The sequence below is a fragment of the Mycetomoellerius zeteki genome, unplaced genomic scaffold (genome assembly GCF_001594055.1).
Source record: "Mycetomoellerius zeteki isolate Tzet28-1 unplaced genomic scaffold, Tzet1.0 scaffold591, whole genome shotgun sequence".
NCBI classification, from domain to species: Eukaryota; Metazoa; Arthropoda; class Insecta; order Hymenoptera; family Formicidae; genus Mycetomoellerius; species Mycetomoellerius zeteki.
Window position 1 is genome coordinate 35381 of NW_017257601.1, and position 21864 is coordinate 57244.

Here is a 21864-nt window from a genome sequence, read left to right on the forward strand (position 1 = left end):
GTGTGTGTGTGTGTGTGTGTAGTTTTAATATTGAGAAATATTTTTGCGTTATTCCATATTTTTCTATGCAGCAGCATGTGTAATTCATTATATTTTCCAAAAAAGAGCACATGACTGATATTGTTAACTTATTAAAAGACTATGATTTTTTCTCGCGACTTACCTCGAAGGCTTGACGTACGTCAGGATCTTTAAGAAATTGATAGAAATCTCCTGCGCCGGGGGATGTATTGCCCGCATCCGTTTGAGAAGTTCGTGTATTTTCCTCACGAGCTTTGGCTGCCTCTCGCGCTTTCTGCAATCTTTCTTGTCTCTCGCGCTCCAATTTTTCTTGCGCCTTCCGTTCCTTCTTTCTTTTGTGTTCCTCTATTTTACGCGCCTAATACATAATGATCGTCTAACATTATCTATTCCTTTTGTTAAAAGATATTTATTTAAGGTTACTCGGTAAAAAAACTGTATCAGAAGAACTCAATACACACAAGAGACACTAAGAGAATTACAACTTATATACTACAGAATGTTTATTCTCGTAAAAAAAATTTTTGAGAATTCGCAGATTTTCCAAGTGTTTTTATTCAAAATTCTAGATAAGAGATCCAGAATTTAAAAATGTTAAATGTAATTTTGAAAAAGGGGCGAGTGTATGGGATTGACCTTGCTTCGCAGTAGTCATTCTTTCGATATATTCGAAGCGTGCAGTTTAATTAAACCAATCCCGACACTTTTTGATCACAGTGGTAGAATGAAGCTATAAGCTTGACGGCGAACGCGCAAGGTTCAATCTAAACATAGGCGTAAGCAAATGATCGCAATCCTTGCGATCTTTTACAGAAAAGAGCGATCCACCGTGCGCCTTTAGGAACACGTCCAAATCTTAAATTATAATGACGTGGAACATGCCTGGCTGAAAATCTATGTATATATATATATATATATATATTTTGACCACATACAATTAACGAGTTTATTATAGATCGCCAAATGGTTCATTTAAACATATCTCTCGTTATCTCCCAAAAAATGCTGTAAAACTTTGTACTAATAGGCTAGTATTCATAGTCGGTTCTTATTTTAAAATCGTCTTAAAATGCTAATACGGTTCTGTGATTGGTTTATAACATTTTAAGACTGTATTTAAGACAATCTTGAATACATAAGAATCGACTATGGATATAGCCGGCCATAATCTCGTAATACTTGCGTTAAACTTTGAAAAATGCAAATTTAGTTTATAAATTATTTTAATGGCAGCATATTTGCGAAAGTCATTAAATATCATAGAAAATTAAACAATTTTAGAGATCTAACTGCAAATAGCACAAGATATCGATTAATTTGCAAATATAAGCTTTTTATATATATATATATATACATATATATAACAGAATAAAATATATAAATAATATCCACACATGCACTCATATATTATATGTATGTCACACATACATATATATATATATACACACATCGTGCAAGATATTTTCTTTACTGGAATAAAAAAGTTCAAAAGGTAATTAAGCATTTCTTTCAACTACAAATCTAATTAATTAAATATATGGGTTTCCGCGAGTTTCAGCGAGTTTCAGCAAAAGAAGAGAAAAATGAAGTAAAAGGGAGGAGAAGAGAAAGAGAGGACTTTTGCACGGCAGGCCACCTTATACGGACGCGACCCGGGCTTCTAAATATAAAGGCGCCTGCGGTTCTGACGTTCCTTTGCGTCTGTGCGCGTGTATTTCGGCGAATCTCATCTCTCTGGTTGTGTTACGCTTCGGTTAGTTATCTTCACCAATGAAGCAGCAAAATTCTCCTCCTTATGCTCATAATTGATTAATTAAAGAATATACGTGAAATATTGGAAACTTATTAGCCGTCTCAGCACTTATCATGCATTATAGTTCGAGAATTTAATTATAAGTTTTATTCAAAAAGAATGACGATACTGATATTTAATGTCACTCTTAATCAATGAAATCAGTCATTAGATATTTTAGATACTGAAAATCAATTTAATAGCTTTTAATCACCATCCAAAAGTCAGAAATTGATTTATAAAAAAAGCTGATAAAAAATAGCAGCAAAATATTCATGTCATATAGTATCATATCGTATAAAATACAAAATTTCAAGCAAAAAAGTTATTGATTCCCGATAAAATTTCGAATAGTAACTTAATACTCTCGAAATGTTGAAAACGCGAAAGCACAATAAAAACTAAAATCCAGATTTTAATCCTAAAGATAAAATTTGGAAATTAAAATCCAGAAATTTCAATCAAATGTTAGAATTCTACATTCGTACCTAAAATTTTATGGTCAAATTTTGCATTTTATCTTTTCATTACATTACTACATTTGGTGCTAAATGCACGATAACATGGATGCAACTTTAATCTCTCAGCTGGGCCGACAATACTGCAAATGGGTGGAAAAGAGATAATGGAAAATAGATGTTTTCGTAAATGAAAAAATGGGTAGAATAAGTCATAATAAAAACTGTGAAGTTTCCGGAAATGACGTTCGGTGCGACTCCATCACGACTCGCAGTAACGAGATGATCATCAGCGGTCAACGATTTACGCCGCTACCTGGTCCAGATAAATCTTTCCGATGAGCTAGGAAAATGTCGAGAGATATTTTTAAATGCGCCATGATATAGTTCGAAATTTCTAACCGCGCGACATTAGTTCCAGAAGAAAGATATTATGCCAAATATATATACGTATATATGTATTTGCAGTATTAATAATATTCAAAAAGTTATTGTTAGTTACAAAATTATCAAGAGTACAAAGAGGAGTACTAGAGGATCAGATTGTCCTTAGAATCATCCTCAAAAATTTTAATCTATAATTAATAAATTTAGACGATTAAATATCAAAAAGATAACGGTAATTGAAATTTGAAGTAAAATAGTAAAAGATATTTAATATTCATTTTCAATTAACATTAATTCATACTAACAAATATTCGAGAATTGACTAAGAAAGCACTATGATACTCTGTATATACTGACAAAACGAAAAATCTTTACTTGTTGTGTGTGTAATAAAATAAAACTTTTATCAAGATATAAACTACAAGGAAAAATATGTCTTTGTACAAGTCTGAAATAATTAATTCGACGGCACTGGTCAGTGAATCCTAAAATTAGGGAAAGTTACGAACTTTCATCCTAAAACAACTATTTCGAATTTACTACGCGAATTTCGTACAATAGCGTGGAATAAATGACCTTGATCTACGTGTGTGTCCGCAAAAATAAGAGCTAACCACTGCTCGTCATCGAAAGAGAGCTTTCTCTCCTTTTTCCAATAACGCTACACGTTATTCAACACGTCATAACTAAGTCAAGATTAGGAACAATATTAAATTGGTGTATTGTTGCTAATATATCCGGTGTCCAAAACCAAATTGTTAAATAACGTCAAAACGAGTGTATTCGTAAAGTCAACAGACAACTCTCACAGCTGTCGATCGCGGCTGACTCTGGCCACAGTGCTCAATGATTTTGGCCACACTCGATATAATACGATGTGCGTGTGCGCGAGTAAGCGCTTCCGCATCCGTTGGAAGTTTTTCCGTCGTCCGACCGATGACCACGAAATTCAAAGGCTTGTGGGCCCGTGGAAAAGTGGGACGGTAGAGAAAAGGAAGAGAGAAGTGACATCCATCACTGTCGCTACGTCCATTGCATCCGTGAGATAAGAAGAAGAAGAGGAAGAAGAAGAAGAAGAAGAAGAAGAAGAAGAAGAAGAAGAAGATGATGATGATGAAGAAGAAGACGAAGAAGAAGAGAGAGGGGCGTCTTTCGCGGTTTGACGGTAGTGACAATGCCAGTGCCTCGCGAGCTAGTTGGAGTTGAGGGCGACGACGGGATCGAGAAGTAAGAGAGGACGAGCTGTGTGCCAACCCTGGCCCCGGCTGATCGCGTAGTGTCTAGTGTGACGAGATGACGGGTGCGCGGATGAGACCCGCGCTCGTCGTGGGCCTCCTCCTGAGCTTTCTAGCCGTTGTCTTACGAGGTCAGTAAAACCGTCAGAAACCCCACGCGGATAAACCTTAGCATCTTGAAGATTGGATCGTACCTTGAGTTGGATCCCGCGAACATGAATTTATTCTCGTGCGGTCAGTGACTTCGCTCGATTTAAATCGATCGGTTGATCCTGTCCTAACCAATAGATTCAAAGTTTCCAGCTTATTTGTCACTAAGTGTGTTGTATTTTGAAACTTGCTACAAAATTTCTTCGCGATAAACTCGTATGAACATTTCTTTATTAATCTTGTCATCGATATCAAATATTAAGATATCTTCTTGATTGTGCTGTAACTAGATTGTTACAATTTGAATGTTCAAGCCAATCTTAAGCTGGTAGACTGATTCCAAGATCTAAATTATGTGACCGGAGTTGCGGTAGCAAAGAAAAATGTGGGAAAGATAGCTTCTTCGAAACGTGCAATTGACATCGATCGTCGACGACAATGAAATTGAAATGTTGACGAAACTATGACGATTGACTGACGAAGGTCAATGTTACGTAAAGATATCCGGTGCGCGTCATCAGTCCCTTATAGCTTTCTTGTTTCTATACCTATATGTACTGATGATTCAGCCATAATTTAATATACCTCACAGAATCTATTAAAAATCTGGTTGATTCTAATCAATCCAATATTTTTTAAATTTTTATCGAAAATAAGATTATATCTATATCTATCTATCCCCTACATTTAATCAATTTTGATCATATAATTCTTTTTATCATATAATTTAAATAAATACGATAGGTTTGAAAAATATTCGTCATAATTTTCTATTGGCAATTAATAAAATAAGTGATGCCTTTAGAACTAATAATTAAATATTAAATATATTTCAAATATCATGTTTTGGAATAAAAATATTTCACTTTTTTACAATAATTGAATGTACGAAATTGTTGATGGCTGAAGAAGCACCTAACGTATCGTCTCAAAGTTCAAATAAAAGTCGTCGATTCAAGGATTTGTTATTTTAGGAATCGATGAGAGTTGGCTGTCATCAACCCGCACGATAATTACATAAGAAACAGCATAAATCTGTGTCAGCATCATCCTAAAGTTTCCAGAAATGAATTGTTTTAATTATGTGTTCGGACTATCATAAAACTCCATGTTTAATTCTTTTATAACTTAAATAACAAATCGCATAAATGCAAAATAAATTTATTTAAATCGATATTTATGACAAACCAAATGCTTGTTTTTCACAGTGTCACATAGTTCATTAAACGATTATAAATGAACTTTCATGAGACAATATTTTGAAGATTATATTTTAAAAAAGCAGTATCCACATTAAGCTTTAGATTTGTATCAGATTTTAACAATTTATATATTGCAAAAATTTCTTACGATTAAATACGACAAAAAGCTATACATATCGTAGACTATGGAACAAAATTCAGGATTCTATATTTATCCGGCGCAGCTGCGCTTGCCAAACGACAGCTGCCTGCGTGCATCTTCTCCTATCTCTCGTAACTCAAAATTCGCTCGTATTACCGTATTATTCTGGAAACCGACAAGAGTCGAAAATTTTGCAATTGGGAAAATGATGGGATAATAGCGTACTGTTCGATAATAACTTAGAATGGAGTCGTAAAGAATAGTTCACGATTTAAAAAATGGATAAGATCTTAAAAGATGAATTCGGAAGATTCAGTCTTAAGTCCTAAAACATGGTAGGAAATCACTCATATTTATCTTTCTGCATTCAAATCGCGATGAAACATTAAATCAAAGTGTATTGAGATCTCGTTATATTATTCAATCAGAATATACACATAAAAGAAAAAAAAGATTTGTATTGTTTTTCACATAACAATGTATGAAAATGAACACAATCAATATTAAAATGCCTATAACGGTCGAAGCTGGATCTTTAATGCTTAAATAATTCAATCTTGAATTACTAAATATATTATGTATGTACTTGTATATATACCATATTTGTAGTCTATCGAACTGCGCCGAATTATTTTCCGGACTATATAAACGCAATTAAAGCATGAAAATGACTTGACAATCCAATGAAAAAAGCTAATAAAAGGACTTCGATTAAAAGTAGGAAATGATTTCGTTTTTTAGCGAAGCTACGACCTGTGCCAAAAATTGCAGTATGTGATATAACAACGAGATATAGTGAGACACGTAAAGATATCCCACAAAACTTCTCGTGTTTACGTACAATCACATGAACTCGTAAATTACAACAATTCCTAACATTCTCGACTGGTGGCATCCAAGGTGGTAGCTCAAGCAACTATCAAATAAAATTGTCAAGAGCCTTTTGCAACTTTGCCGATACCATTTTTATAGTCTTTATTTTATCGAATTAGTTTCATCATTTTTAAAAATATGAAGTATAATAAGTAAATGAGAATCAGGCGTAGTTAATTAGGCGCAATTATAATAATATATATTTAGTCACGTATAATAATATAATTGACAAATAAACAAACGTTTTGGCGCCTCCTCGAGCCAAATCTTCAGTGTACAATCAAATCTTACTAAAGTATCTTAGATCTACTCTAATATCTCGATATCCTAATGAAAGATACATTCAATCCAAGTTGACTAACTGTTTAAAATGTAATTGTCAGGTTATCTAACCGAGAAATTACAATTTTAATAAAAATAAGTAAATAAATTTTATGATATTTATAAAGTTTATATCGTAATAGTTTGAAATTTATTTGGTATCGCGAAAATTTCAATATTTTTTCTTCGTCACAAAATCCAAGTTACTACACATCCGTTGATCAACGTTGATATCAAGATCAACATTGATACATTGATAAGAATAATACAATGTCCTATTAAATAATAAATTTTTGTTTGACCGATAGAAACGAGCACAGTCCAATCAACTCATCATTTTTTTTAAGAAGACGATAAAAATACGATTCGCCCGCCTAATATATAAATATTTTCGAGTGCTCGGCTCAAAGCCGCCTACCCGCCGCTAAACTTAGAAACCGGCCACGTCCCAGGTACCGTCTAGGAAGATGATATCGACATTTTCTTCAGAGTGGAAATTCCACCGTCTTCACTTTTGCAACGGTAGTACTTAATAAATTAGACCTCATCGCGAGTATCGGTATTATAATACATTAAAAAAAAGTTGATAAAAGCTTTTTCTTCGCAAACAGCTCTTTGATAAAATTTGATACAAATGTAATCTTAACCAAGAATGTAGACTTAACTCAAATAAAATGACAAGAAAATTATGCTAATTATGTAATAAAAAATATTACATTGAATGTGTAAATCTAATTGTTATAAATATTAAATAAAATGTAGATCCAATTATTTTTTCTAGTATATTTAATTTCAAAACTACACTGAAAAAAATTTCTAGTTGAAAATGAACGAATCAGAATTTTCTGGTTAAATTTATTAGAATTCTAGTTGAAATAATCGGAATTCTGATTGATACAATATTTCTGATAAAATCTACTAGAAATATTATTTTTATCAGAATAATTATATCAATCGAAATTAGAATGATCTCAACTAGAATTCTAATAGATTTAACCAGAAAATTCTGATTTGTCTATTTTCCATCAGAATTATTATTTAATCCAACTAGACCATTTTTCTCAATGTATTAAAAGATAAATAACATTGTAAAAAATAAACAAAGAACTACAGCAGAGTCTGTAAAAATCTTTCAAGTAATTGAAGTTATCTATATAAAAGGAAAGGAACCTCTATGGATAGAGTACCTAGAAAGTCTCTGAGAGTTATTAAAGCTGCAAATAAAATAGAATGATTGGAAAATATCATATATTTCGGTACAAAGTTCTTTTATATTTAGTGTATGCTCTTTTTAGCATTCGGTTTTTCTCTTTGTTTTCGTAAATCTCTAATCTATACATGGAAAAAAAATGTAAATGGTTGAATTAACTAGAATTCTGGTGGAGAAAATGAATAATCCAGAATTCCAGAATCCAGGATTCCAATTAATTCAACTAAACATTTTTCTCCGTATATGAGTCAAATTTTGTAAAAAAACCTCCGTGTTTTTCACTGATAAAGAAATTCTCTTACATTTTCCCAAACTTTAATCAATTTTTAATTACTCCAACGTTAAAATATTTGCTAAAATTCGATCGTATTATTTAACAAGAACCAGCTAATTAATCATAATGTAAAATCGTATATCCGTTTCTAAAAAAAAGTGCATTTAATGCGGCAATGCAAACTTTCGTCAGACACGTCGGATGACAAGTCGCGCTAGGTGTTCCTGAACACCTGTCACCGGGCGCGAACACGCGCATGGCTCGCTCGCGGCCATCAGAGTATGCGTAATGACTTTGACAGGTTCTTACGTCACCTGGGTCAGATATTTCGGGTTGGTGGTCGCGTGGCGTTAAACTCATCATCACCGAAGCTGTGTTTCTCCGTGCAACGAGATTATCTAATACCGCGCGCGATATCTTTTGGCACGGCCACCATTAACGCGCGCACTGAGAATTCTCCTAGCCAAAAATTTCTACTAGCCAGAGCACTCGGCGAAACGCGAACAATGTAAATATTTCGGCGACGTATGCAAGACTTCTGGTATGACAACTTCGTTATTCGATATCGCAAAATAATCAGACAAGATGGATCGTATTAAATATCATAATTATCTTTTATTAAAAATACGTGTATCTAATGCAGCGTTTTTCAATCTTTTGCAGTACGTTAAATAACAAGCCAAATTTTTCGACGTACATCATTAAGTGCACATGCAGCGCTCAGCATAGACTTTTCTGCTATAACACGATATTTAGAAACTGCTATAACATGATATTTAGAAACAAAAGGATGTCAAGTTTTATTTTTAACATTTTTTAATTGATTTTATTTAGAAAAATACAACAGATAACGATTTATCGGATATCGGATCTTATCCAATAAAACCGGATAACCAGATAAGATGGATCGGATTTTGTCCAGAAATTGTACAGAGATTGAAAAATTAAAATTCTAATTTTTTTTTACAAAAAAAAAAGAGAATTTTTTATGTAAACCATTATAAATATGCTATTAATGATTACCATTATAGATTTAATATTTATACAGAAGATAAAAATAGATTATCTGATAATGCAGAAATGCTCAAATTGCTTGAAAAATATAAAATACTTAATACTCAAAAACTTAAAAAAAATATGTAATAAAAATATAATATACAAAGAATAAAGGCATAAAAAATTATTTCAATTTAATTTTTAAGTTATATTACATTATATGTTTTTTTATTGTTGAATAAAATAAAAATATGTTGAATCCTACAAAAACTTGGAAAGAGAGAGAGAAATCTAACAAGAAATTTTAAATACTTCAACAGAAATTTTGATAAGAGATTAAAATAATTTATATATATATAAACAGATTATCATTATTATAAATATTAGAAATAATTAAGATTTATTACAGAATAAATCTTTTGTCCTGTTTAAGTAATTAATTTTTCATCATTTATCTGACAAAACATATACAAAATATAAGAAACAAAAATTTCTTTTCAAACTCAAGTAAAATGTTAAACATTGAAATAACGCTTTAGGAGTGCAATGCGAAGACGAGCAGGTACCATCCGAGGACCTTTGTCGACCGTACATCGAGAAGGCGCTCAAACATCTCGGCACAGGTAATACTAGATGATGATGAATACTCAGCTGGAACACAGCGATTTCTAGAATATTTCATTTGAAGGATCTTTGGAGCAGACCAGTGCAGAGGTCGGAACCGAGATCGACCAAGAGGACGATCTCGGAGGTGATGAAGAAGCATCACCTACTAGCGAGGAAGTAAGCCTTAATCTATTCATATAATAAAAGTTAATTTGCGATGTACAGAATGTTTCAAAGAAATCTCTCTCTCTCTCTCTCTCTCTCTCTCTCTTACTATTAAAAATTTATTTATTTAGGCCGACGAGGCAGCAGACGACGTTTCGAAAGAAGAGACTGACGATCAGGAGGGATCGGTAGAGGAAAGCGCGGAAGCGGCTGCTGACGAGAGTAAGGAAGTAATCGAAGAGCAAACTGATGCTAGCGAAGAAAAAGCACAGGAAATAGCCGAAGAAGAACAAAGTGAAGAAGACGCGACTGATAAAAGTGTCGAAATTAGCACCTTTGAAGAAGGTAGAATTAATAATCGTTGATGATTTTTAAATAAATGTTGAAATTTTCGAATTTGTTGAAAATGCAAATATTTAAAAGACATAATAAAAGAAAATAACAATATTGTTCAGAAGAAGCAGAGAAAGCTGAGGGAGCGTCCACTGAGGCAACTGAAGGCGAGGGAGAACAAACCGACTCCTCCGAAAAAGTAACAGAGAGCGAAGAAGCGAAAACTGAAGAAGATGATAAGCTCGACGAAGAAAAATCTGACGAAGAAACAAAAGTAAAAGACGAAAAATTCGAGGAAGAGGGAATAGACGACGAAGCAAAGTCCAAAGAAGAAAAGGAGGAAACCGATGAATCGCAAGCTGAAGACGAGGAACAAGAAGAATCCAAAGAAGCCACTGAAGGAGAGGTTGAGTCTAATGAAGAGGCAGAAATTCAACAAACATCCGCGGAAGCCAGTGAAGAAGTTGAAGAAGAATCTGATAAAGAAGAAGTTGAGAGTAAAACTGAAGACGGTGCCGAATCGACTGAAGATCAGACGGTAAGCGCTGAGGATGAGAAAAGTGACATTGAGGAGAAGGCTCAGGATGAAAGCGCTGAAGCTGAGAGTGAAGAAAAAGACAAAGAAAGCGCAGAAGATACCGAAACAGCAGATTCCGAAGATGTAGAAGAAGAAACAAAGTCAGAAGAAGCAGAGGCAAAATTTGCTGAAGAAGAAACAGAAGAAGAAGAGGGTACAACAACATCTGCGGAAGAAGAAACGAAATCCGAAGAAACTGAAACAAAATCCATAGAAGAGGAAGACGCGAAGACTGAAGAGGAAGATGGAAAATCGAAGGAAGAGGACGCAGAGTCCGAAGAAGAAAATGAAAATGTAAAATTGCGTGACAAACGAGAAATCGGTGAAGAAGGCGCTGAAGGAGAATCTTCTTCTGGCGAATCTACGGAAGAAGGTAAAAAAGATCTTATAACTAATATTTGATCTTGTAACAATTCATCCTCTTTATCTGCCAAGCTTATGATATAATTATATTGCTATATAGATGCTACATTCTATATTGTTGACATAAAAATATAGTTAATATAATTTATAATACAATTCTCGTCGTCAGTTGCCAGTGATGAAGAACAAGAACCAACTCCAGAGGAGGATCTGATTCAAGAAATCGAAATTCCGGAAAATCTTCGACCCAGAGATCACATTAACCAATTGTTAAAACTGGACGAAGAAAATGAGGGAAAAGAGAGAGCTATACAAAGAGAAGCTGATATTATTCTTAGGGATTTGAAGAGACTCTATGATAACGCTATAAAGCCGTTAGAGACTATGTACAAGTACAGAGACTTGAGTAATAGGCATTTCGGAGGTAAGCGATTATGATTTTAAAATTAATTGTATTTTTTATCTTTTGATTCATTCAATTAAAGAAAAAAAATATATATATATTAAGACAAAATAAATAATGTTTAAAACTTTTAACTCAAGATTTGCAATAACCTATTTTTTTTATTCTAATTTATTAGATCCTGAGATATTCTCCAAGCCACTAGTGCTATTTATGGGACCGTGGAGCGGCGGGAAATCGTCCATCATTAATTATCTGCTCGACATCGAATACAAGCCAATGTCACTGAGGACAGGTGGGTAATTAACTAAAAGAGGAATGTGATCTCTCTTTGTTACATTTTTTCTTTGGCTTTGCGCTGATAAAGTAGTCAAGAGTTAGAGATAGCTGGCATGCTAGGAGCATGAATATACAGAGAGTGTTTAGGTGGTTTGAGAAAGTGCTTAGAAGAGCATTGCAAATCGCCAAATGGAAAAAATGACACAGGAGCCGAGCCATCACCAGCCTACTTCAACATAATAATGCACGGAGAGGAGGAGGAGGTTCTTGATGGCACCCAGTTGGCCGCCGATTGGACTTTTTCGGGATTGCAGAAGTTCGGACAGGGTCTACTAGATCGTCTCAGAGGCCTGCGACTTAATAATAAGTTGCTAGAAAAGGTAAACGATTGTAAAAGATTTTTATCCGTCTACAATTTTGATATTGCATATCGGAAATGTACGTTGATAAATAATGTGCAATTCAATCATATTGATCGATAAAGATTGAAAATTTGGAATTTTTAATCAGAATAAATATTTAAAACGTTTAATATATTTTTGGAACACTTTAACGTTTGATTTTCAATCAAAATTATGCAAAATAAAATTTTGTGCTCTATTCCTTAATAAAATTAAAAAATTCGATGTAAATTAAAGTTCTAATTAATTTTTAAATCATTTTATTATGTTAATTATGCATGATTAAAAATTGATGATGACGGGCTTTAATACAATAACAAGTAAAGAAAAATTCTAATTAATATTCACAATCATAATCATTGATGTTATTCGAAGCATAATTTACACGTGTTACATAATAAAACTATAATAAAATTCTACATGTTAATTATATGAAATTATTAGGTGAACATTGTCGAGATTCCGGGTATTTTAGAAATTCGAAAGCAAGTTCAACGGTTATTTCCCTTTAACGATGCGTGTCAGTGGTTCATCGATCGAGCAGACATAATATTTTTGGTTTACGATCCCGCCAAGTTGGATGTCGGTCCCGAAACCGAGGCGATTCTTGACCAGTTAAAAGGAAGAGAATATCAGGTGAGATGATAAAAATGAGGTAAAATTATTTGCCTAAAAAGATTATCCTGAAAAACGCCTAATATAACATTAATTTCACACAGACCCGTATTATCCTTAACAAAGCCGACCAGGTAAAACCCGAAGAACTAATGAGGGTGCAAGGCGCCTTAATCTGGAATATATCACCGCTCATGTCAAGCGCGGAGCCGCCAATAATGTATTCCACGTCGTTATGGTCATTACCTTACGAGGCTGGTGCGCCTATCAGGTTGTTGTACGCTCAAGAACGCGCATTTCTTCGCGACCTACGTTCCGCTATAAACAAGAGAGTTGAGCACAAGATAGCAAGCGCCAGAAGATTCGCCGTAAGTTCACATCAATTCTAAAAACTACGAAGCTGACCGGATTCAAACTCGAGATCCTTCTCGATTTCATTTCTAGTTCTTAGAATGTTACACATGGCTGCTTCACTATGTAACTCGACTAATCCAAGTGCGTTCATTACTCGATCTCTAAAAAATCTCCGAATCTCAGACGAGCCCTTAAAATTATATACATAATATTTAAGATGTAACGGGAAATAGTCAGGACAAAATAGGAAGCAATAATTTGCTAATTACTAGACATCGGATTTTTATGTGGATATTTTTTGCAGACATGCACAAATAATGCACAAATAAATATGCATTTTTAGAATGCATTTTTAATAAGAAATTTCTATTTTGATGTTTTTTTACTTTCTAATCTGCTTTTTAAATAAATATGAAATTGCATAAGAATCCAATGTCTACTAATTACATGCATATATTTCATCGTAGGATACAAACAGGGCAAGAAATATTAGCGATGTTTGTGAGAAAATTAACGGAGCCAATTGCGATTCGGGATTTTTCTTTCTCATTCCTAGCAGTCCTAGTACTGTTAGCGTGTTATTCGTGCCACGACTTTACTCTCTCATAATTATTCCGGTCATCTATAAATACTTTTATTTGATCCTACGATTCTTATTTTGGTTATAATTCTACAAAATTCTACAAAGCGAAAAATAGTTGTCTTTCCTCGAGAAAATAATATAAAAATCAACAATAAGAACCTATTATAAAAAGAATTAAAACATTTTTTAAAATTTATTTGGTGCGTTTAATCTTTGACAATTTCAGGTACGAGTACGTAATCACGCTAAAATGGTGGACTGTTACCTGACGACGTATTACAATCACAAGACGTTCTTCGGCAACAAACGGGAGATCAGCGATAAGATCATCGAAAATCCACAGGACTATCATATCTACGAAGGCCTCAGCACTCTCACGAATATATCACGCTACGATCTACCAGATCCGGATGTCTACCGTGATTTCTTCCGACTAAATCCACTTTATGATTTCCAGCTGTTGAGCTCTACATGCACATATTTCCGCGGCTGTCCGATCAACAGGCTTGATGTATCTATCGCCTACGATCTACCTGAGTTGGTAGGCAACTATAAGAAGTCGGTAGAGGCGGTGTTGCACGAGAGCGAAGGTAAAAGTCCACCGAGTTGAGTGCGTATCCGCGTTCCAGAACGGAGCTCTTGATACCATGTGAAATACGGACTGGCGATAAAGCGACGTTTACCTCTGCTAGACCGAGAAGAAACACTCAGCCTGTAGCCGAAATGCCTTGGTAGCTTAAAAATGCTCGATGATGGTGAACGAGCTGAAAAACGTGGTCCGATATTTGAGATGGTACCAAGGATTTTCTTCTTGAAACACAGGCAACTATAGATCGCGCTATCCTCGCAAGTTGTATTCGAGCTGCTCTAATGACAAGAAATCGGTTTGCAAAAGAAGCTGACGGTCGCGAAAGCAACGGAAGCGGAAAGGCATGGAGTTTTGAAGTATGAAAATTTGGAGGTACCATCACTTGAACGGGCGAATAACGCCATATAATTTCTAGATCCGAATAGTTTAACCTCGTCCTTCACAACATATGACACAATGTGAAAAAACGTGAACATGCTGTGGAGTGTGATATCACGAATTCAGTGGTCGAAACACTTCCTCGGTTGCAGAAGAAGAGCAAGTGTATTGCTTGTGTCTGGTAAAACAATGCTAGTGCTACCATTCCGATCCAAAAGCGGACAGTGAGAGTTTCTCTTTGAATTTATGTGTTCAGATATCATATCGATTCGGCAAAAATTCGAGGCTTCGGTGCAACAATAGCTTATCTTACTTCTCTAGATATTTAAAAAAATTATCAAAATTTAGAGAATTTAATCAAAATTCGAGATAAATTTTAACCAGGGATGTAAAACCGGATCATAAAATTGCCGGATATCGGATATTCGGAAAGAATGCGACACCGGATATCCAATATCAGGTCAAATATCCGGTAGGACAATTATCCGACTGGATAGCGGATATTTTCCGGATATCCAGTAAAATTTTTCTATTCTATTTTACAAAAAAAGAAAGAAAAGCGAGGGAAAAATAGCAATAATAATTTTCTTTATCTTCCCAACATGAGAAGGAAAAGAGGAAAGATGAACTATGCGAGAAGTTCAGTTAAAAAGAATAGAATTCTGTATTAATAACGCGAACTTTAAATATAAAATTTCAACCGGATATATACATATATATATATATATTGTCCGATACTAATGATATTTGGCTATCTAGCTGAATAGTAAAAAAGAGTCGGATAAAGCCGGATCCCAGATATCCCTAATTTCAATTTCAAAAAATTCTAATTTAAGAGAGAGAGAGAATATAATATTAAATCATAACTTTTTGTCTTTTTTCAAAAAATTCAATTTTGACATTTTTATTCATATTTAATCATAATTTTAAGAAATTTAATTTCAGAAATAGAGATATTAACTTATCTATATAAAAATAATTTTATTTTAGATAATTATGTTTCATAATTTTTCATAAGTTTCATCTAATTATCTTATTATTAATTGTTGTTCTAATTTTAAGATTAATTTCCTAAAGTTCTTGAAAATGTAAACCAAACTACTGTTGCACCTAATACTTAAATTTTCGCGACAAATCGGCGTTTGCCGATTATCTAAACAAGAAAAAAAAACAAAGACTCTCCAGAATCGATGTAATGTTGAGCAACAATCTCGTCCGTCAAATTCCTCTGTACCGGGGAAATTAAACTAATACCGAAATATTTCCATTGCGAAAAAGAGATAAGATGATCTCTTCTTATGGCTTTTGTGGAATACCTCGTATAAGCTGATTTTGTGTTCTTATTAAAATGTGTAATTAAATTCATTAAAGATATGCTGATCTCTCACGCATTGCTCAGTTAATGCGTGAGACGAATGGTGATGTTTGTTTTTGATCAAAAATTTAGGCTTCCTTCTAATTCGCGCGTTAGATAGAATAAAGTTCCTTATATCTTTAAACACGGAATTTTTTTAAATTTTAGATATTAAAATTAAGTTTTTTCCAAATACTTAATTGCCTAATTTTTCAGAGTCACAAATTTTAAATTAATTCTTTTAAGCCTTCGATTATTAAATTTTTTTCTAGTGACTCTTAGGTCACAAAATTCAATGTAAAATTGGATTTTTAAATAATCTTTTTATATCTTTAAATCATTTTTGTTGCTACCTGTCTCAAATATATTTCATTAATTTTGAACCAACTTTTGAGTGAGTGAGTGAGTGAGTGAGTGAGAGAGAGAGAGAGAGAGAGAGAGAGTGTGTAATTGGATTATATTAATATCATGATCCTAATCAAACGACACCAAGATAAATACAATAATGGTAAGCAAGCTTTTTCATATACATGAAATAATGGTATAAATATAACGCGACTTAGCGTTTGAATAAGTGTATTGTTGATATTATTATTATGACCATTGTGTTGCTGCTATTGTCATCATTGTTATTCTACATTATACAAAGATTATGTCAAGTAAATTTAATGTTACAGATATATGTATTTTATGAAGACTATCTATTTTTTTAGTTATATAGAGTTAACATATTGATACTATACAGGGTGACTCATGTAAAGCGTTACAAGCTATTATCTCTGAAAGTGTAAGTCAAATGACTAATATGTTCAGACAAATAAAAGTAACACTTTATATGGGCCACTCTGTATATCAGTGCGCTCCTCACTCTGATAAAATAAATGGCAAGGTTCACGAAACATTGGAATTAGCAATGGATAAAAAACACGGTGATAACCCGCAAACCTTCTGGTATCTTTGAAAAATATTGTTCTCATCACGTTCTCTAAAGAATTTTATGGACTTATAAAATTAAAAAAAAATTTTTTACGTCTTATAAGTTAGTGGAACAAATGAACAACAAATAAAAATATTAGTAAAAATTGATTCTACTCACTTTGTTCTCTTAACTTGTAAGATGTAAGTTTTTTGTAGAATTTTTTAAACTCAATTATGATGTTTAGAAATAAAAAAAAACTACTATTTCTTAATTCTTATTATCTTCTAGAAGAGCGTATAGCTCTATGTAAATGATCGATTAAAAGGTTCAATCACGACCTTCATTCCATACGCCTCGGTTTTATAAGAAGTTAGTTACAGAATAGAAATTGAATTGTAACCTAATGTGCAGCATTTCTCATACAAAACATAAAGTAATACTTACATTCGGTGTGGTTTCACGTAGCCATTCGTCTGCTTGCTCATCGAAATCCAGCTTACAGGCTAATCTCAGATCGTTTGCTGCTTCCTCGAACTTTCCAAGCAAATGATAAGCTCTTCCTCTAAATTTGTAAGCCGCTGCGCTATCTGGATTTAATTCCATAGCACGGTCGCAATCACGAATACAAGCATTCGGCTTGTTCAATATTAGGAATACTTGACCACGTTTAGCATATAATAAGGCTGCTTGAGGATTCAGTACAATAGCCTCTGTATAAAATTGTATGGCTTTCTCATAATCTTTCTCCACAAATGCTGAGACTGCTTCAGATCTTTTTGCTTGTGACTCTGCAATTTCTTCCTCACTGGGCTGTAAAGTCAAATTTCCCATTTTTTGAGGAGCATCTTCATCAGGTTCTAAAAAAAGAAAGATAAGGATATTATATTATATATTTATTATAAAAAACAATGCAAGAATATATATATATAATTTGTAAAAATAAATATATAGGACAAACCGATTACGCCAGTCATATCCAATTCTAAGTCGCTCTCTTCACTCTCTTCACTCTCTGGTGCTGACTCAAATTGCGGTTGCTCAGGTTTGTTTTCAAATTCTGTTTTGGTATCTGAAGAACCATTTGCTTTAGCTTCTGGTACCTTACCACCATAATGTTCTATTAAATCTTTAATACAAGACAGTTTTGGATCATGAAGAAGCGACGCATCACTCATGCATTGCTGAGCGAACAATTTTAGCTGTTGTGTGACTTTATCACTAAACACAGGCACCTCCATGTTATCTGCAAACACATGTCGATTTATCAAATGCTCCGTTTGTGAATTCAAGTAGCCTAACCAAAGGTTACACTTGCGTAATAAACCATCTATTGATGCTATTTGTATCTAGTGGTGCAAAAATATAAAGATATATGTATCTTTAGGCATTCAAAAACATATATCTATATCTAATCCGAAAAACACGCGACTTACGTTCTGCCTTTAGAATAATTGAGAATCGTGATTGCAAGTCAGGTGAACTCACCACTGAACGAATGATCTTCCGAAGTAATCTTATTCGTAAACTATATTGTGTATATTATATTATTTATGTTTTGCCTCCGAATCAGTTTATTGAAGTGCACAACAAATTCTGCAACGTAACGTCCCGTGATCGCAGATCGCATTCAAAACCGAACACGGAATTACGAAAAACGCAATACGTTACAACGCTGTAAATACGTATATATATGCATATACTATGAACATTATGTATATGTATGCAGTGATGCATATATGGCCCCCATCATAGGGAGAAAACGTGCCCCTCTATTTATGCTCCACCAATTGACAAACGCTGTTCTCTACTAGTTGAACGCGGTGTCAATTGGTGGAGCAAAAGCAGAGAGGCAGATTCTCCATCATTCTCAATAGGTCTGTTCGCGTTACTTGAAATCTCCAAAAATTTTTGAACTTAAAATGAGATAGATATATATTTGGACGTTGAAAGGAAAGAAAGCGAAGATGCTGAGTGCACAAAGTGCATGCAACGCGAACAAACCTATTGTTGTTGGGGGCCAAAAGTGTATCTTTGCATGTGTAGGAACTTTCCAACAAACCTCTAGCACGCAATTAGTCCATTGGAATTGGCCAATCGCATCTGCCGTCAAACGAAATGACAAATGCAATTGGTCAATTTTAATGGACTAATCAGTCGATTAATGCCCGTTTCCACCAATGTAGATTAACTTTAATCTCGGTTCAATCTACATCTTTCTCTTGTTTTAAAGATTAGAAAAAGATAAAGAATAAGGCCGGAATCAGACTACGCATTGAAGATCGAGGTTGAAGATTGAAGATTGAAATTTTACCAATAAGAACAAAAAGAAAAAAAAAATTTTAGCTCTTTTCGTTTCGATTCGTCAAATTTGAATTTTTCAATCTTCAATCTCAAGGCGCGTTCACACCTTGACGGAAAAGCAGAAAGCGGAAAAGCAGCAGCCAATCAGAACTCGCATTGGTAGTTGACAATTTCGGTTTTTTGTACTACTTACTACCAGCGTAAGTTGCGATTGGCCACTGCTTTTCCATCAAGGTGTGAACGCGCCCTCAATCTTCAATGCGTAGTCTGATTTCGGCCTAAGTTGAACTTCAAAGATCAAAGTTAATCTACATTGGTAGAAACAGGCATAAGTGGGCCAGTTTCACCAAATCGATTAAGCTTAATGATGGTCAACCGCAATTGGTCAATTCTACTAAACATCAAACGCGATTGGTCAGTCAACGGCCGATTAAGTTAACTGACATTGGTGAAACTGGCCCAGTTAATCGGAATTTGGTCAAAGTGAATTTTAATGCCTGTTTCTATCAATATAGTTTAATTTTAATCAACTCTTCATCTTTTTCTAGTTCTAAGCATTAAAAAAGGATGAAGAGTAAGTTAAACCGAGATTAAAGTTGATCTACATTGGTAGAAACGGGCATTAGCAGTCTAGTATAATATATAGAAGTCTGTAATATAAGGGCGCGTTCACATCTTGATGGAAAAGCAGAAAGCAAAAAAGCAGCGGCCAATCAGAACTCACGCTGATAGTAAGTAGCAGTGTTGGAACGTATCTAAGTAAAAGTATCTAGATACAGTATCTAAATACTTTAACTGTACCTAAGTGCATTACTTAGGTCCTTATAGGCGGAGATACCTATATCCGTATCTAGTTATTTTTTGATACGGTATCTTTTAAGTTTTAGATACATAGATACAAGGTATTTATCACAAATACTGTCGCCGCCATTAAGAGTGCCTTCCTACAAGCGACACAGTATAACACAGTGATCATCTCATTCTTGTTTAACATTGACGAACAACAAGGATGTAATGATACACTGTGCCTCATACCGTGTCATCTGTGTCGCTTGTTGAAAAGCATACTAAATCAACTCAGAAATTAACAATCTAGTACTAGTACCTATGCGCTGATATACTAATTAAAGACCGATATTCTTATGGTTAAAGCTGTTCATTAAAACTAAAAATTTATGTAATCAAGGGTAAGAAATTGATAACGAGTAGAATTAATTTTATGATTTATCAGTTTTGTAGATATGTATATGCATGTAAAACTAAATAATACTCAATATTTATTTAAAACTATTAATGAAACCGATTTTAATGTTATTGTTTGAGTTTTGTTAAAATAAACAAACAAAATATGATATTTAATTTACGTTGCTTATTACTTCTATTTTTCTTGTTTTCCCCCATTTTTCCTTCTTTTTTTATTGAAAGTACCTAAAAAATATCTAAATTTTCAGATACTTTTTATTTATATCTGTATCTATACCTAAGTAATTGTAAAAAAATGTATCTATACTTATATCTAAATACTTTTCCTACACAATACCTATATCTATATCTAGATACCTTTCAAACGGTATCTGTTCCAACACTGGTAAGTAGTATAAAAAGCCAAATTACCAGCGCGAGTTCTGATTGGCCACTGCTTTTCCGCTTACTGTTTTTCCGTCAAGGTGTGAACGCGCCCTAAGTTCAGTTGAAAATGGTGGAATCAATCAGAAAAGAAAACACTATCCTCTTCATTCTCCCTTCGTTATCACTGGCATTTTGGGCGCGTTCAAGTCGGCAAAGTTAAACCTCTATATATCAAAGTAGCGCATTTCTTTGATCTGAGCCGAAATGCCGACAGCCTTCCTATTGGCTATTTCGATTTAGTCGTCTGCTAATTGTCTATAGTCCAATAAGCGCTTAATATTATTGGTATAAGGTATGGTTAGTAGGTCCAACATGGGAGCTTCCAACAAGCGACACTGTGCGACACAGCGATCATCTCATCCTTGTTTAACATTGGCGAACAAGGATGCAACGATTCACCGTGTCTCTTGTTGGAAAGTTCCTATGGAGGATCTATGCGCTACTTTGATATATAGAGCTTTAAGCAAAGTGGCTAGCCTGTTCGCCAAGTAAACGAATATGATTGGTTGTTACTTATAGATGTAACCAATCACATCAATCGCTCGGTGAGGAGACTAGTCGTTTTGTCCAGCTTGAACACGGCCATTGGCACATGATATAGGACGCATGCGCATGACGGCGCGCTCGACGGCGCCATTACCGTGATATCCATCGAGTCCAATAGAGTCCACCATCTAGTCGATCGCGCTATCTCTGCGACGCCCGTTTGCTCCGATCCGAACTACTCCGAAGTTGTGTGATTCGAGCCAGCGCGAAATCGCCATTTTATGTGTTTGGCACTGTCACAGTCGTCAGAGCCGTCAGAGGACGAGTGACACACGGGTGCGTGCGTGCGGGCGTGCGTGCATGCATGCGTGCAGTGCGGTGCGGTGCGGTGCGGTGCGATTGTGATCGTGATCGTGATACACATACACTCCAGGGCGGTCGAGGGCTAAGAGTGCGTCCGTCCGTTGG

The 21864-nt window shown here is 34.4% G+C and overlaps 2 protein-coding genes and 1 long non-coding RNA gene across 5 annotated transcripts in view; 2 read left to right on the forward strand and 1 right to left on the reverse strand.

The window, feature by feature from the left end:
* Nucleotides 1-16277, forward strand: part of LOC108728226 (uncharacterized) — a 16586-nt gene extending 309 nt beyond the window's left edge. Inside the window, exons 2-3 of the long non-coding RNA XR_001936881.1 lie at nt 2131-2137; nt 15870-16277. This is a non-coding gene — a long non-coding RNA (uncharacterized lncRNA). The remainder of the gene's footprint in view (nt 1-2130; nt 2138-15869) is intronic.
* LOC108728225 (putative protein FAM10A4) overlaps nt 1-18654 on the reverse strand; it is a 20492-nt gene extending 1838 nt beyond the window's left edge. The window contains exons 1-4 of the mRNA XM_018456687.1: nt 18466-18654; nt 17939-18223; nt 17425-17837; nt 164-379 (exon numbers count right to left, since the gene is read on the reverse strand). Of these exons, the coding sequence (XP_018312189.1) occupies nt 164-379; nt 17425-17837; nt 17939-18218 (909 nt within the window). The 5' untranslated portion in view covers nt 18219-18223; nt 18466-18654. The remainder of the gene's footprint in view (nt 1-163; nt 380-17424; nt 17838-17938; nt 18224-18465) is intronic.
* On the forward strand, nt 3799-15257 carry LOC108728223 (sarcalumenin). 3 transcript variants are annotated; one of them, XM_018456686.1, is made up of 12 exons: nt 3799-4024; nt 9601-9684; nt 9750-9844; nt 9964-10177; nt 10288-10849; nt 10913-11115; nt 11275-11529; nt 11687-11803; nt 11935-12167; nt 12633-12824; nt 12908-13171; nt 13967-15257. In XM_018456686.1, the coding sequence occupies exons 1-12, from the start codon at nt 3952-3954 to the stop codon at nt 14348-14350; spliced, it is 2676 nt and encodes an 891-aa protein (XP_018312188.1). In that variant the 5' UTR covers nt 3799-3951; the 3' UTR covers nt 14351-15257. The 3 variants fall into 3 exon arrangements, with proteins under 3 accessions (XP_018312188.1, XP_018312186.1, XP_018312187.1); XM_018456684.1 differs by having other exon boundaries at nt 10288-11115; XM_018456685.1 differs by having other exon boundaries at nt 3800-4024; nt 10288-11115; nt 11995-12167.
* Nucleotides 18655-21864: the final 3210 nt, after the last annotated feature.

What these genes read in the sequence shown, in the direction of transcription:
- LOC108728223 (XM_018456684.1), top strand. Translation starts at nt 3,952, where the DNA reads ATGACGGGTGCGCGGATGAGACCCGCGCTCGTCGTGGGCCTCCTCCTG. An exon ending in CATCACCTACTAGCGAGGAA is followed by an intron (nt 9,845 to 9,963) that starts GTAAGCCTTAAT and finishes TTATTTATTTAG; the next exon opens with GCCGACGAGGCAGCAGACGA. An exon ending in GCCAATGTCACTGAGGACAG is followed by an intron (nt 11,804 to 11,934) that starts GTGGGTAATTAA and finishes GAGAGTGTTTAG; the next exon opens with GTGGTTTGAGAAAGTGCTTA.